At 42.2% G+C, this 16,705-nt stretch overlaps 1 protein-coding gene across 6 annotated transcripts in view; it reads left to right on the forward strand.

Annotated features, from left to right (window-relative positions):
* Nucleotides 1-16,705, forward strand: part of ACSL5 (acyl-CoA synthetase long chain family member 5) — a 51,518-nt gene that overhangs the window by 27,252 nt on the left and 7,561 nt on the right. For all 6 annotated transcript variants that reach the window (XM_061403465.1, XM_061403463.1, XM_061403468.1 and 3 more), the window contains 11 exons: nucleotides 4,204-4,268; nucleotides 4,392-4,493; nucleotides 6,751-6,850; nucleotides 7,838-8,016; nucleotides 8,833-8,865; nucleotides 8,954-9,005; nucleotides 9,801-9,874; nucleotides 10,436-10,513; nucleotides 12,797-12,931; nucleotides 14,322-14,456; nucleotides 14,985-15,080. In XM_061403465.1, the coding sequence (XP_061259449.1) occupies nucleotides 4,204-4,268; nucleotides 4,392-4,493; nucleotides 6,751-6,850; nucleotides 7,838-8,016; nucleotides 8,833-8,865; nucleotides 8,954-9,005; nucleotides 9,801-9,874; nucleotides 10,436-10,513; nucleotides 12,797-12,931; nucleotides 14,322-14,456; nucleotides 14,985-15,080 (1,049 nt within the window). The remainder of the gene's footprint in view (nucleotides 1-4,203; nucleotides 4,269-4,391; nucleotides 4,494-6,750; nucleotides 6,851-7,837; nucleotides 8,017-8,832; nucleotides 8,866-8,953; nucleotides 9,006-9,800; nucleotides 9,875-10,435; nucleotides 10,514-12,796; nucleotides 12,932-14,321; nucleotides 14,457-14,984; nucleotides 15,081-16,705) is intronic.

The following is a 16,705-nucleotide window of genomic DNA, read 5'->3' on the forward strand; positions in this document are numbered from 1 at the left end:
ATAGTATATAGCTAATACAATAGAACTTTCCTTTGGGACTTCAGACTTTTTGAAGTTTTCTTCACTGAGCATGGATTGTTATTGGAACTAGATACAAGTCATTCAGCACACAGCATGTGGCACATAGGATACCTTCATTTAGAATTGTTTTTCAATGTTAAATTAAAACTAAACAGATAAATTGGCTTCTCAAGTAAGTAGGCATGAAAAATCCAGCGTATTTCCATAGAAAAATGACACATTTGATTACAACTGGGATGGAATACATCAGCCCTAACCTCTATCTTTATAGGGTTCCCAGGTGGCTCTAGTGGTCAAGAACACACCTATCAATGCAAGAGACTTAAGAGACATGGGTTTGATCCCTGGGTTAGGAAGATCCCCTGGAGGAGGGCATGGCAACCCACTCCAATATTCTTGCCTGGAAAATTTCCATGGACAGAGAAGCCTGGCAGGCTATGGTACACAGTGTTGTAAAGAATTGGAAACAACTAAAGTGACTTAACACAAACATACACAACCTCTATCTTTAATCCCTGCCCAGTAGATGGTCCATGTGCGGATCACCTGCATGCATGCGTGCTAAGTTCCTTCTGGTGTGATTCTGTGCGACCCCATGGACTGCAGCCCGCCGGCTCCTCTCTCCAGGGATTCGCCAGGCAAGAATACTGCAGTGGGTCGCCATGCCCTCCTCTGGGGAGAATTACCTGCAGATAGTGTTTAAAATATAAAATATATTTTATATTTAATATGTTTATATTATATTTAATATATTTATATTATATATATATTTATTTAAAATAAAAAATAGTGTTAAAAATAAAAGATACTGTTTATGAGGACTTGCAGAGAAGGCAATGGCAACCCACTCCAGTACTCTTGCCTGGAAAATCCCATGGATGGAGGAGCCTGGTGGGCTGCAGTCCATGGGGTCGCTAAGAGTCGGGCACGACTGAGAGACTTCACTTTCACTTTTCACTCTCATGCATTGGAGAAGGAAATGGCAACCCACTCCAGTGTTCTTGCCTGGAGAATCCCAGGGATGGGGGAGCCTAGTGGGCTGCTGTCTTTGGGGTTGCACAGAGTCGGACACCACTGAAGCGACTTAGCAGTAGCAGCAGCAGTGTTTAAAATATAGATCCTCTGGCTGCACTGTGTTTTACTGAACTGGAATTCCAGATAGTTGCTGTTCAGTCGCTAAGTCCTGTTCAGCTTTTTGCAATGCCATGGGCTGCTTCTCTGTCCTTCACTATTTCCATGAGTGGGCTCAAATTCATGTCCACTGAGTTGGTGATGCCATCCAACCATCTCCTCCTCTGTTGTCCCCTTCTCCTCCAAATATGAATTTTAAACAGAGCTTCCCAAAGGCTTTGTGTGCCGAAATTTCAACTCTACCTAGCTTAGGGCCCCAATTTTGCTGTGAAGTTGCTAATAGGTAGATTCTTTATAGATGGCCATGTCTTAGAACAGAAAATCTAAGTTGATTAATCAAAGGCTAGGCTATTGCCTAGTCAGGACTTTGGCTAATCAAAGTGAAGCTGATTCAGGCACAGAGTTTAATGAAACCCCAGTTGGTGCCCCCTTGGGCCAATTATTTGACTTATTCCTTGACCATGGGCCTCTGCTAGTATTTTTATCCATAGGGAAGTGATAAGGAGATGCAATAGAGTTTTTCTCACCTCTATCACCTCTGCCACTTAACGAGCGCGCTTGAAGTTGTTCAAGTTCATGATTCTTGGTTCCATGGGGATAATGATAGTTATTAGGAAGACCCAGTGAGTTAATGGGACAGCGCAGAGTAAGCCAGGGCCCATAAGAGGTATGTATCGCTGGGGGTTAATGATAGTACAAACGGTGCATCGGCAGAGTGGCGCACACTGTAGGCTGGAGCAGGGGCTGGGAACCCCTAAAGCAGGGCTTGCCTGGCTTCAAGGAACGTCTCAGTCTGAGACTTGACTTCTTGAGCATTCCACGCAGCTGTTTCAACAGAAAGAAAAAGCACTAATGTTTCCTGTGAAGAGTCTCCATGTTCATTAAAAAAAAAATATATATATATATATTTTTAGTCAATGTGGCTATCTCTTTCCTGCTTTCTTTCCTTTCTCCTCTGTCACTTAGTCTGGAAGTTCACTTATTTGCCTCTGAATTCCTAATAACCTTCTTTCTGAATGCTTCCTTTTGGCTAGAACTGAAATCCCCTCAGCAATGTGGCTAGATCCTCTATGTAAAACTTCCTTCCTTTCTGCACTCCTATTTATAACTCAGTTTCATTCTGGCTTAGATATGGGTGTTTCTCAGCCAGTTAGGGCTTTTCCGTAGCCTCATAAGTACCATAACTTCTGTGACTTCTGTGGCTGAAATGACTATTTCCTCTAGTAAGTGGATGACTTACTGTAATTTAAATAAGTCAGAATAGTTTCGATTTTCAGAAGTTTAATTCTTCTATTGTCAAATGTGAGACACAGCTGTAAAAATATTCAAGGCTAATGTACATGAGTGTGTACCCAAGTGCTCCTGCGTACGCTCATGTGTGTTCTTGTAGCTCTTATGAGTCTCAGTGTCTCAGAAGACACTCTCATATGAAGTACTTTACCAACCGATTCATGAGAATGAAGCTTGACAAATAAGGGAAAAGGTCCCATTTTAATAGCTGTGAAAGAAGTTTAGACTAAAGTAATAACTTTTAAAATCTGTTAAACCAGAAGACATATTAAAAAGTGACTATTTAGTGTCTATGACTTGATATGTGCTGGTGGGAGAAAAGGCAAATTGTCCCAACCGATTCACCAAGCAATGTGATGCTGGGTATCAAAAACCTGAGCTGTATAATGTGGAACTCTGCTCGATGTCATGTGGCAGCTGGATGCGAGGCGAGTTTGAGGGAGGATTGGATAGGTGTATATTTATATATATGGCTGAGTCCCTTCGCTGTTCACCTAAAGCATCACAACATTGTTAATCGGCTGTACCCCACTACAAAATAAAAAGTTAAAAAAAAAACCCTTGAGCTTTCTAACCAACTGTCCTCACCCCCAGCTCCTGCCACCCTTCCCAACCCAGTTATTTCATTTAAAATATCATGTATGAAACGAGATGCCAGTCCAGGTTCGATGCACGATATTGGATGCCTGGGGTTGGTGCACTGGGACGACCCAGAGGGATGGTGTGGGGAGGGAGGAGGGAGGAGAGTTCAGGATGGGGAGCACGTGTATATCTGTGGCAGATTCATTTTGATATTTGGCAAAACTAATACAATTATGTAAAGTTTAAAAATAAAATTTAAAAAATAAATAAATAAAAATAAAATATTCTAAGGAAATGTTCTAACTTTGAAATGATCAATTTGAAAATATGTATCATAGCATTATTTGATGTGTCAATTTTGAAAACAATCTCCATGCCCAAAATGAGATCAATTCAGCTGTACGCTAGAATCCTTCATTACTTGGCTGTAATAAGGCCATTAAAATCTCTATAGAGAAGAAATAATAATTGGAATATTTGTATAAAATGGGGAAAGAAAGCAGGATACCAAAATATATATGGGGAATGAATATAACCTTGAAACTATCAAAGAAAGTATCAAAGAAAATACGTAATATCAGTCTTGATAATGGTGTTTATGTGATGAGATTATTGATGACTTGTATTTTTATTTTTGTCTAAATTTTTATGAGCATATTTTTTTTACTGTGCACATATGCTAAGTCGCTTCAATCATGTCTGACTCTTTGCGACCCTGTGGACTGTAGCCTGCCAGTCTTCTCTGTCCAAGGAATTCTCCAGGCAAGAATACTGGAGTGGGTTGCCAAGCCCCTTTTTTATTGTAGGGAAACTCAGTCCAAGATTACCCAATACGGCTATTTGTGTTCACTTGTAGGTTTTTGCTTGTTCACGTCATGTGGGCTAGTCCATATTCATGGCTTTCCCCAAATGCCTGTTACCATGGAGGTCACATATTCCAAGATGGAACCACCCCTGTTTTTCAGCATTTCCTAAATGTTGCAGATGCAGTTTTCAAGGCTCTCTCTGTCTTTGAGAACTGAGTACTTATCACTTTTGCATTTCCTTGGCACGTAAGAGAAGCTTGCGTCCTTACTGGATTTATCCTTTGTGTCTTGTCTCTTCCTAACCTCCTTTTACTTTCTCTGGTCCAAAGAATCTGCAACTGGAACTGATTTTCTCTTAATATTATGTTTTTAGACAATGGGCCTTGCCTGGGATATAGAAAACCAAACCAGCCCTACAGATGGCTGTCCTACAAACAGGTAAGTCAGGCCCATGATTTTGGATAAGTTCTTTTGCTTATGTGGTATCCTGAGCTAATTTGTTCTCTCTGGAGTCTTGATTGCTTTTTTTTTTCCCTCTCTCTCTACCTCTCTCTTTTGTAGGTGTCTGATCGAGCAGAGTACCTGGGCTCCTGTCTCTTGCATAAAGGATATAAACCATCACAAGAAAGCTTTGTTGGTATCTTTGCTCAGAATAGGCCAGAGGTAACTGTGTTGAAATTAACTGAAAGAAATGAGTCGGGGCCAAGTCTAAAGACTCCCCCAAATCCAGCACTCTGATGCTTGATGGAGATTTATGAAAGCTGTTTAGAGACCTCAGACTCTTTAAATATTGTTCCAGTTGAAAGAGTTATAGTGCAGGGCCTCTTTAATATTGGTTGAATGGTGCTATTTGCTGGGTGACTGGGCTTCTCCTATGTGTTTCCAGTTATGTGTCATTTTAAGCCAGTCTGTCATATGAGGAAAATAAGGAAACTGTGAGGGGACTGGCAAATAAGAGCTTGAGGGTGACGTGGAAAGGGATGAACTGGTATTAGAATTGGAACTTGCACATTGTCCCTGAACTAGTGACCAAGGCCTCCACTTCTCCTGAGACCAGCTGCAGCCATCTTTCCACAGTGAGTTGAAAGCAGATTTTAGACATTACAATGATTGGAATTAAGCTTATCTCCAAGTTCAGGTGAAGTCATTAGACCCCATATCCTCAGAGAAAAACCTTTGTGTGTTTTGGAATAGTTGCATGACATATGCTTACCCAAGCCAGTTGTTTAACTGAAAATCCAAGGTGGGGGCGAGCCTGGCTGCACTTCTGGTGCATCTATATACTTCATCTTCCTTAACCCAGCCTCAGAGATATTCTTGACTCTAGTTCAGGAACTTAACACCAAACCTGGTATCTTAGTCTATTAGGGCTGCCATAAAAAAAAATACTACACACTGGTGGCTTAAACAACAGAAATTAATTTTCTCAGTCCTAGAGTCTATTCAAGATCTCCAGTTCAAGATCAAGGTGTCAGCAGGTGTGTTTCTCCTGAGGCCTCTCTTCTTGGCTGTAGACAGCTGCCTTCTTGCTGTGTCCTCACTTGACTTTTTCTCTGCCATCCCCAGTGTGTCTTCCTCTTCTTATAAGGACAGTAGTTATATTGGATCAGGGTCCCATCCTTATGAGCTCTGTGCTGTGCTGTGCTTAGTCCCTCAATCATGTTTGACTCTTTGTGACCCCATGGACTGTAGCCCGCCAGGCTCCTCTGTTCATGGAATTCTCCAGGCAAGAATACTGGAGTGGGTTGCCATGTCTTCCTCCAGGGGATCTTCCCAACCCAGGGATCAAACCCAGGTCTCCTGCATTGCAAGCGGATTCTTTACCAGCTAAGCCACCAGAGAAGCCTAAGAATACTGGAGTGGGTAGCCTATCCCTTCTCCAGGGAATCTTAACCAACCCAGGAATTGAATACAGGGTCTCCTGTATTGCAGGCAGATTCTTTTTTTTTTTTCATTTAAATTTATTTATTTTAATTGGAGGCTAATTACTTTACAACATTGTATTGGTTTTGCTATACATCAACATGAATCCGCCACGGGTGTACACATGTTCCCCATCCTGAACCCCCCCTCCCACCTCCCTCCGCATACCATCCCTCTGGGTCATCCCAGTGCACCAGCCCCAAGCTTCCTGTACCCTGCAGGCAGATTCTTTACCAGCTGAGCTTTATGATCTCATTTCACCTTAATTCTTTTTAAAAGGTGCTATCAACAAAAACAATTGCCTTGGTGTTAGGGCTTTGACATGAATTTAAGGGGGAACATAATTCAGTTCATAATGACATTTAAGACCCACCATTATCAGGTTCTGACCCATCAGCCCAATTCACTTCCTGTCACTCTTTATGCTTTCTGATGTATATGTAGTGATGTCATGCAATCCTGCTTTGTTCATTCACTTCCTTCATCCTTCTCTGTCTCCATCTCCATAACCAAATCCTACCTGTCCTTCAGAGCCCTGCCCAATTTCCGTCACTTTTCCCAAAGTAGTTCCAGATAGCTTTACTCCATCCCTGAGAGTGACTCTGTTTCCTTAAGACTCCCCTAATGCTTTCTGTACCTTTTATGGATAGAACTTATTACACTCTACCTTTGTTTTAATAGTTGTCTCGGTACCCACATTATCTCCTTTATTTAATTATATTTTATAGCATCAGCAATGGCAGTCCCTAAAGCATCACACAAAAAAAGAGATTTGAGGGGACTTCCCTGATGGTCCTGTGGTTAAAACTCTGTGCTTCAAATGCTGGGAGTCTGGGTTCCATCCCTGGTCAAGGAACTAGATTTCACATGGCACAACTGAAGATTCTTTCTTTTAACACAGAGCCACCAAATAAGTATTTGTTGACTAAATGACTGAATTAACACACTTCGTCGTCAAAGCATATGCTAGTCCTTATTTGAACATCTCTCCATACAGTGGGTCATCTCTGAGTTCGCTTGTTACACGTACTCCATGGTAGCTGTGCCCTTGTATGATACCTTGGGAGCAGAAGCTGTCATATACATCATCAACAAGGGTAAAATTTTGCTATTACATTTTAACTTGATTCTTTCTTGATGCTGAGTATTTCCTCATTATTGGTTTTTGTTAACAGACTTATAATGCTGTGATCAGAAAAATGCTCAAGTCTCTCTTGTCCTGTAGCACCTAGGATATAATTTAGAGGGAAGTTAGAAAAAGCCCATGAATCGGGGATATACTCAGAAGTTTCAATGAAATGCTTCAAGGTGGTGTAATATGACAATATAGTTCTGGCAGTGAGCTATTTTCACTGGCCACCCTGGATGAAAGGCCATAGAGTGAGTAAATAAATCACTTAATTGACTGTATCACTATGGAACTACTGGTTTAATTTCCTACTCTTGTAAATCGAAATGAGTATAGTTTTCACCAGCATGTACCAATGTCCATGTCCATGGTGAGTCTGTAGACAAAATGACTATTGTTAGAGAAACAAATTCAAGTTCAATGGGCAAATAAGAGATATACTAGATGTTACCTTCCATCACAGAACTGGTAGATTAAGTGAGTAGATCCATTGGAACTATAGACTTAATCAGAAAGTTTCCATTTGTGCAAACAAGTATCAAAGCAATTGCCACCATTAAAAACTATAAAATGCTTGTCTGCTAAAATCCTACTTGCCCTCTCCTTTCCCTTGTAACCCCTCCTCCCCATGCCCCTAAACAAAGCAAATGGACAGGACCACATATGTGACCAAGTGTGTTGTCTGTATTCTTAACCTGAAGGAATTTTGTGGCTCCTCTAGAAACTATAAATGGTTGGCAGTGTGCAAGGAAACCAAGTGCTTCTGTTTCAATTAAGTTTATTTTATTATCAATGGAATGTTTCCGATTTTATACATTATAAATCTGATTTACAAACATAATCTCCTTTAGGGATCCAGTAGTTTTGACATTTTCAAAAATCTTTTCCTCTTTGTGAGAAAATCAGATGCACACCAACACAAGAGGCTGACCTCCGGCTCTCTTTCTGCTTTCAGCTGATATCGCCATGGTAATCTGTGATACACCCCAAAAGGCATTAGTCCTGATCAGTAATGTGGAAAAGGGCCTCACCCCAGGCCTGAAATTGGTCATCCTCATGGATCCCTTTGAGGATGACCTGAAGAAGAGAGGGGAGAAATGTGGAGTTGAAATCTTATCCCTGTTTGATGCTGAGGTAGGGGACTGAAGCTCAACTGCCAGCCAGAAGGGTGGTCTCACACTGTGGGCAACTTGCAGGACTTCCATACAAGAAAACAAGTTGATGTCCTCCAGAGGTGGCAGGGGAGGAGTCAATTACACTCATGCTATTAAGCTATGGGAATCATTTCCCCAAGACAACTCAGAAAGCCTGCCAGTGGGGGATTAAGCTATGGGAATCATTTCCCCAAGACAACTCAGAAAGCCTGCCAGTGGGGGAGGAAGGTCTGTGGCCAGCAGACAGACTTCCAAGTAGAGAATTTATAAATACAGAAGTAGTTAGAGGGGGGTGATCCTGGAACCAGGCTTCCTGGGTTCACCTTCTAGCTCCACATCCATTAGTTATGTGACCTGGGGCCAGTTGCACCACATCTTCTTTTCCCCCTCTGTAACATGAAGATGAAACCATCCCTACTTCACAAAGGAGATTTAAAGAGTTTATGAGAGAACATAAAGTGCTCAGGGCAGTAATATAATGTGCAGTAAGCCTTGAAATGTCAATTATTCATTTTATTTAAAATGATTTAGCAATGGTCCTGGAAGACTGAACCTTGAGAGTCTGATGGGAAGTTTGGACATTTGGGATCTGCCCTCATAAGTTGGTATTATAGAGAACTTATACTCTACCCCGAGGCTTCCATTGTGCCTGAATGTTGGCTTTTGGGCCTGACCTGGGTTGGAATTTGGGTTGTATTCCTGCAGAGGTGTTCACATGCAAAAGGAAAAAAGGACTGTATTTGTCCTAAGACTGTCTATCTCAACTAATGTCTTTCTTGCTTTTCTGTTCATGCAGAATTTAGGCAAAGAGAACTTCAGAAAACCCATGGTAAGTTTTCTTCTGCCTGATCTTGAGTCTTGCCATCTTCAGCTCTCAAAGCTCACAGTAGACTAAGCCCTTATGCTTCCCTCTCCAGCCTCCTGCACCAGAAGATCTCAGCATCATTTGCTTTACCAGTGGGACCACAGGTCAGTGCCCAGGAAGTTGCCCCACATGCCCCTAGTTGGCCAAAAACGTGGCTTGAGTCACTGACCACTGGTGGGCTGGTAAATATACTTTACAAGCAGCCCTTTACAAGGGACTTATAATCTAAGACTTCTGAATATGGTTGCCCACTTAGAAAAACCCAAGCATAAGCAAACACATTTCAATGAACAACCAGGAGCAGTTTACATGTATGGAATGGAAGGGCCTTTAAGATGGCTTTATAAAGTCAACTTCCTCCCCCAGCCTACCACTCTCTCAACATCACTTGAATGGCTTCACTCAATCAAGATAGCCCAGTGGTAGATTTAAACAGATCATTCCGTGTTCTCTTTCTCCCCCTCTATGTAGCTACCTAGCTATTAGAACTCTTAGTAACTTTTAATTTGAACCATAATAATCTAGAAGTCATAGCCATTCCACTGTACCCCGTTTATAAAGTGATGGCTAGGTAATATTGTTAGATCTGAAGTCTTCAACATGAAAACAGCACAAGGCAGGGTGGGGGCCACTTGGATTCTTTTTTGTTGCTATCTGAGACTGCGGCTGTGCCCTGTGTGGTAGCAGTCAGAGTAGCATAATAATGCAGTCAGAGTAGCGTTTCTGGGGGTATCAGTCATTCATAAGCAGAGTCATTTACACCATTCATAAAAAGACCCGGGGACAGAAGAAGTTCTCGGCTCCATGGAACGGAACCAAATGAATGTAGCTTCTCATTTCAATGCCAGAGACAACCTGTTAGTCACTTACTGCATCTTCCCACCTCTTGTTTCCTACAGGTGATCCCAAAGGAGCCATGTTAACCCATGCAAATATTGTTTCCAATGCTTCTGGTTTTCTCAAATGTATGGAGGTCAGTGGTCAATTGAAAACAAGGCCCTCATTAAAATGTAAATCTGTCGTAAGATTTTAATCTTAAAGTGAGAGGAGGCAGAGAGGGAAAAAACTGATTGAAGGCCTGAGTGTGGATGAATACCGGTACATCTTTGTCTGGAGTTTTGCCCTTTTATTTATTTATTAATATATATATATATATATATTTTTTTTAATCTGGACCATTTTTAAAGTTTTTATCGAATGTGTTATAGTATTGGTTCTGTTTTATGTTTTGATTTTTGGGGGGCTACAAGGTACATGGGATCTCAGCTCCCTGACCAGGGGTAGAACTCACACCCTCTGCATTGGAAGGTGAAGTCTTAACCACTGGACCTCTGGGAAAGTCCCATAGAGTTTTGCTCTGTTAGGGTCACTGCAGATCTCCACACTCAATGCAGTTAGAGCAGCCCTTAGATTTACACAGGGCACACCTGCACAGCTGTATGCAGCAGTCCTAGAAAGAAGTGTTTAAATCCTCTTTGGAAGAGGAAATTGACATTAACCCATTGTTGTCTCTTTTCCATTTCCTGATCTCTAGGGTGTTTTTGAGCCCAATCCTGAGGACGTGTCTATATCCTACCTCCCCTTGGCTCATATGTTTGAAAGGATTGTACAGGTAAGATCCTATATTCCTAGCAGGTGTGTGAAAAGAGGGTCCTGACTTGCTAGTCCCACATTTATTCCAAGGGCAGCTCTGCAACATTTGCAATCTACTATTTAATGTGAGGGCACGGGCAGCAGGGAGTTGTCACAGCTGAGTCCTAATCTTGGCGTCACCCCTAACCTGTTGCAGAGTCTTCCTGTGTGGAGTCTGTCTGTATCCCATGGGGTGAATGCTTGCTCCTGCTTTCACACAGGGTGCCAGCAAATCCTTGGAGCTCATAGCCTGGAGCTTACATCTATCCTGCGCGGGGAGATGAGGCATTGTTTTTTCTTTTCTTTGGGCTAGAGGTTTTGAAAAGATCTAGGCTTAAAGAAAAGGAAGTTCCCCACAGAGGGGCGAAGAAGGAAACTTTGATCCAGATAAGGTGTCCAGAGTGTGTCAGGGGGAGCTGCTGACATGGCACCTGCACTGGAGAAGAGCTGGCCTTCTGTGAGTGGTCATCTAGCTTTTCAGGCTATTCTGAGGCTGGCTTGAGAACCAAAAGCAAAAACACAGGTGTCATTAGGGATGGAAAGTCCCCTCTCTGATCCCTGCTTAAATACCTCTTCAACCAGCTTATCTGTTGGTACATGAAATGCTAAAATGGAAGATTCGGTTCCTTGGGTTAAAGTGCTGATATCTGATTAATATAATATTAATTCTAATCAGCGTGTTTTTCACATTTTCAGTCAGTTCAGTTGCTCAGTTGTGTCCGACTCTTTGTGACCCCATGGACTGCAGCACTCCAGGCTTCCCTGTCCATCACCAACTCCTGGAGCTTGCTCAAACTCATGTCCATCGAGTCCATCCATGTCCATCAAACTCATGATACCATCCAACCATCTCATCCTCTGTCGTCCCCTTCTCCTCCTGTCTTCAATCTTTCCCAGCATCAGGGTCTTTTCCAATGAGTCAGTTCTTCGCATCAGGTGGCCAAAGTATTGGAGCTTCAGTTTCAGCATCAGTCCTTCCAATGAATATTCAGGACTGATTTCCCTTAGGATTGACTTGTTGGATCTCCTTGCAGTCCAAGGGACTCTCAAGAGGCTTCTCCAACACCACGGTTCAAAAGCATCAATTCTTTGGTGCTCAGTTTTCTTTATAGTCCAACTGTCACATCCAAACATGACTACTGGAAAAACCATAGCTTTGACTAGACAGACCTTTGTTGGCAAAGTAATGTCTCTGCTTTTAAATTTGCTGTCTAGGTTGGTCATAGCTTTTCTTCCAAGGAGCAAGCATCTTTTAATTTCATGGTTGCAATCACCATCTGCAGTGATTTTGGAGCCCAAAAAAATAAAGTCTCTCTCTCTCACTGTTTCCATTGTTTCCCCATCTATTTGTCATGAAGTGATGGGACCAGATGCCATGATCTTAGTTTTCTGAATGATGAGTTTTAAGCCAACTTTTTCACTCTCTTCTTTTGCTTTCATCAAGAGGCTCTTTAGTTCTTCACTTTCAGCTGTAAGGGTGGCGTCATCTGTGTATCTGAGGTTATTGATATTTCTCCTGGCAATCTTGATTCCAGCTTGTGTTCCATCCAGCTGGCATTTCATATGATGCACTCTGCATATAAGTTATATAAGCAGGGTGACAATATACAGCCTTGATGTATATTCCGTGAATATACGTGAAAACTTCGGGAGTTTTCACATTTTATCACTTCTGAAATTGAGATGGTCTTAACCACTGTAGGCGTGTTCTAGTTTGAGTGCTTTTTTCTTAGTGCTATGTAATGAACGGGCTCTTAGAAACGATGCCTTAGACACTCACCCAGAGCCATGGGTGGAATAGGGGTGGGCCTGCAGCCTCACAATCTGACTTACCTGTCCTGCCACCTCAGCAGAGGTGAGTGTCATCCTGTCTAGGGAGTAGGGTCTCAGAGTTCTGGGTACATGAAGTGTCAGGGGTGAGGGGGTCCAGAGAAAAGTGTGCATTTTTGTTGCTGTTCAGTCACTAAGTAGTATCTGACTCTTTGAGACCCCATGGACTGCCACCTGCCAGCCTTCCCTGTCCTTCACTGTCTCCCAGAGTTTGCTCAAAATCAAGTCCATTGAGTCGGTGATGCTATCTAGCCATCTCATCCTATGCCACCCCCTTCTCCTTTTGCCTTCAGTCTTCCAGCATCAGGGTGTTTTCCAATGAGTCAACTCTTCACATCAAAGTGCCCATTGGATGTCCTTAATTTTGTCCCAAACAGACCCGACTCAAAGAGGTTCTTTGGCTCTGAGCCCCACGCTCTGGTTTTGCTTTTAGGTCATCGTGTTCTCTTATGGAGCCAAAGTCGGATTCTTCCAAGGAGACATTCGGCTGCTGCCTGACGACATGAGGACCCTGAAGCCCACATTGTTCCCCACAGTGCCTCGACTCCTTAACAAGGTCTATGATAAGGTACTTACCTTGCTTCTGCTGGGCTGGCCCTGAGCTGTGCAGGGCTTTAGGCCTGACTACAGCTCCTAGAGACTCTGTGTTGCTAGGAACTGTGCTCCAGCTCCACCCTCACCCCCACCCCACCAGCATCCACTTACAGCCACACTTACAAATGCAGCCATGAAAAATCGTACAAATGAAACCCCCTTTCCTCTGGATGAGATTACTTGGATGTGATATGGAGAAACAGATTAATTCAGAGACTTGAGGAACCTCTCAAAATTCAGCTGACTTGGAAATTGTTACTCTGGTTCCATAACACCTGCTGGTTAGGGTGCTTCTTGCTGAGGTGCTAAGCCCATGGTAAATTTTCATATACATTCCATCATTTCATTCCTACAAAAACCCAGGAAATCACACCAACGTTTATTATCCCTAATTTACAGATGATGAGACTGAACCTTGGAGGTTAAATAGCTTGTCCAGAGTCAGGTCTAATAAGGAGATGAGCCAAAATTTCATGGCCTCATGACAGATTTAGCTGTTATTGATCTCTGCTCTGTTTTTCATTAAGGTTAGGAAAATGGTGATTTTTCTAATCCAAGCATTTCTCTTGCCTTCATTAGCTGAGAGTCTTCCAGGAAGGCACAAATATTTGATTTTTTCCCCCTTTATTTATCAGTCTTGAAAATAATGCACTGGTGCCCCAGTGACCTTCAAAACTGGTCAGTGAAAAATTTTCTTTGTAATATTATGATACTATATAACATACATACATATGATCCTAAATCAAAAGCCCTAACAGGTACAGAATCAGCTGTTTCATCAGTACTCCCGGGTAACTTTGTAGATAGATGCTACCTTTTGGGGACATGCTGTATTAATTGTCAAGGTTTTTTGCTAAGGACAAGGAATTTGGAGGAGCTGGAGCTTTGTGTGTGTGTATGAACTTCACTTCTTTGTTAGCATGAACTTTCATCATTATTCAGCATACCAGTGCATGAATAAGAGTCACTTTCTTTTGATGCTGCTGCTGCTGCTGCTAAGTCACTTCAGTCGTGTCCAACTCTGTGCGACCCCATAGACGGCAGCCCACCAGGCTCCCCCGTCCCTGGGATTCTCCAGGCAAGAACACTGGAGTGGGTTGCCATTTCCTTCTCCAATGCATGAAAGTGAAAAGTGAAAGTGAAGTCACTCAGTCGTGTCCGACCCTCAGCAACCCCGTAGACTGCAGCCTACCAGGCTCCTCCGTCCATGGGATTCTCCAGGCAAGAGTACTGGAGTGGGCTGCCATTGCCTTCTCCGCTTTTGATGCTAGGAAGCGCTATCTCTTGTTTGTTGATGAATGGCTTTGGTGAGTATCCAGTAGGTTTCCAACTAAGAGGAGCTGTCACTCCTCTCACTCCTGCAGGTACAAAATGAAGCCAAGACACCCTTGAAGAAGTTCTTGTTGAACTTAGCTGTTGCCAGTAAATTCCGTGAAGTGAAAAGGGGTATCATCAGACGTGACAGTCTGTGGGACAAGCTCATCTTTGGAAAGATCCAGGTATGCTGGGTAGATCCTGATGGAGCCAGGTATGTGTCTGGGCTGCCCTCAGCTTCAGCATACTTTGCTTTTCCTTTGATGGTCAAGCGTCTCTTTAACTGGAGACCCTTTGGCACTTTCTGCGTTCACTCAGCCTTTTGAGATCTCTCTCAGACAACGTTGTCACTAAAGGGATTTGGCTGAAATACAGAAAGTGGATTTTTCTTAGGTTCTAGCTCTTTCATTCTCTTGGGTGGTCTGTTGAGAGTCCTAAGTAATTTGAAAGATCCAACAATACAAATTACCTGAGGAAATGTAAAAAAAAAAAAAAAATGCAGGTCTGGTTCCCGCTGTGGATGGTGGTTACCATAAGAGCCAACACTTTAAGTTCTTTTCTACAATGATGGACCCTTTCTAAGTGCTGTGTGAATTAATGAGTTTAATCCTTATGACAGCACTGGATAAGTAGGCTATTCTGCCCATTTTGCAATGCAGGAGACTAAAGCCGAGGGAATAGTTTTCAGTGGGTCTTTTGTTTCTATTAAACAGGAAAGCCTGGGTGGGAAGGTTCGGTTACTGATCACCGGAGCTGCCCCCATCTCACCTCCCGTCTTGACGTTCCTCCGGGCAGCACTGGGATGTCTGGTAGGCCAAGTACTTTTTTTTAAAAAATTTTTTATTAGGGTGTAGGTGCTTTACAATGTTGTGTTAGTTTATGCTGTACAGCAAAGTGAATTCGTTATATATATCCATACATCACCTCTTCTTTCCTTCCCATTCAGGCAATAGGCACCTTTTTGGGATGATAGCTAATTTCACTTTTGCACAAGTAAAACTCACTATTTAAATAAAAATGAAAACACAAATGAAAAGTGCCAAGGAGAAAGTCAGCCAGAAACTCAAAGTCAAGAGAAAATATCCTTCCAGTCACTGCTTAATGCATCTGTATACAGAAACCTTGACACAAACAGCATCAATGTTAACAAAACTTTGCCATTTGCAGCAGTGTGAATGGGCTTGGAGGGCATTATGCCAAGTGAAATGAATCAGACAAAGACAAATTCTATGTGACGTCACTTATATGTGGAATCTAAAAAATGCAACAGACTAATGAATGTAATAAAAAAGAATCAGGCTCACAGATACAGAGAACAAAGTCCAAGTGGTGGTAAGGGCAATTTAGGGGTAGGAGGGTAAGAGGTACAAACAGTTAGGTGCAAAGTGAGTTAGAGGATATTATTATATGGGAAATACATCTGATGTTTTATAATAACTATAAATGGAGTATCATCTTTAAAAAATGACATCCGTGTTCTAATATACTTGTTAAGCAGTGCTCGCCCCGTCCATATTGATCCTAGTCAAATAAACATCATTTTAATGGTTTTGTAATCATTTATTGAATGTACCCAAATAACTAGTCTCCTGTTGATGCGTGTTAAGTCATTTCAGTCGTGTCCAACTCTTGACTCTTAAAGACCCTATGAACTGTAGCCAACCAGCCTCCTCTGTCCATGGGGTTCTTTAGGCAAGAATACTGGACTGGATTGTCATGCCCTCCTCCAGGGGATCTTCCCAACCCAGGGATTGAACCTGTGTTTCTTACATTTCCTGCATTGGCAGGTGGATTCTTTACACTTGTGCTACCTAGGAAACCCAGTTTCCTATTGATAGACATCATTTTTTTTTTTTTGCTGTTATAATCAATGAGATGATAAGGATATTTGTGCATATTTAAGCAACTATCAATTTAGGATAAATCTTTGCAAGTGGGAATTATTGGGCCAAAGTATATGAGTTTTTTTTACATGTTAATGTTAATGCTCACACTTCCTCAGAAGGGTCTTGTCTTTCTTATACATTCCTGCAAATAAAGCACAAGTCCTGATAGCCCCACCTTCTTGCTAGTGATAGATGTTTTCAGTCATTTAAATCTTAGCCAAATAGATACTTGAAAAATCTTATTACAGCTTTGTTTCTTTTATTAACACCAAATATCTTTTGGGGGGCTCTTTTTTCCCTTGCCTTCATCGCATTGAACAGTCACAGATGTATTTAATAGTATTTGTGGGGTTTTGTGTGTTTGGCTGCACTATGAGGCACGCAGATCTTAGTTCCCCAATCAGGGACTGAACCCAAGACCTCTGCATTGGAAGTGCAGAGTCTTAACCACTAGACCACCAGGGAAGTCCCTAAACATCCTTTCTATTGTTTACTGGCACTTGTATTGCTTTCATGAATTACTACATTACCTCCTCATAGAAAAAAGA

This window comes from Bos javanicus, chromosome 26 (genome assembly GCF_032452875.1).
Source record: "Bos javanicus breed banteng chromosome 26, ARS-OSU_banteng_1.0, whole genome shotgun sequence".
In the NCBI taxonomy this organism is placed as follows: Eukaryota; Metazoa; Chordata; class Mammalia; order Artiodactyla; family Bovidae; genus Bos; species Bos javanicus.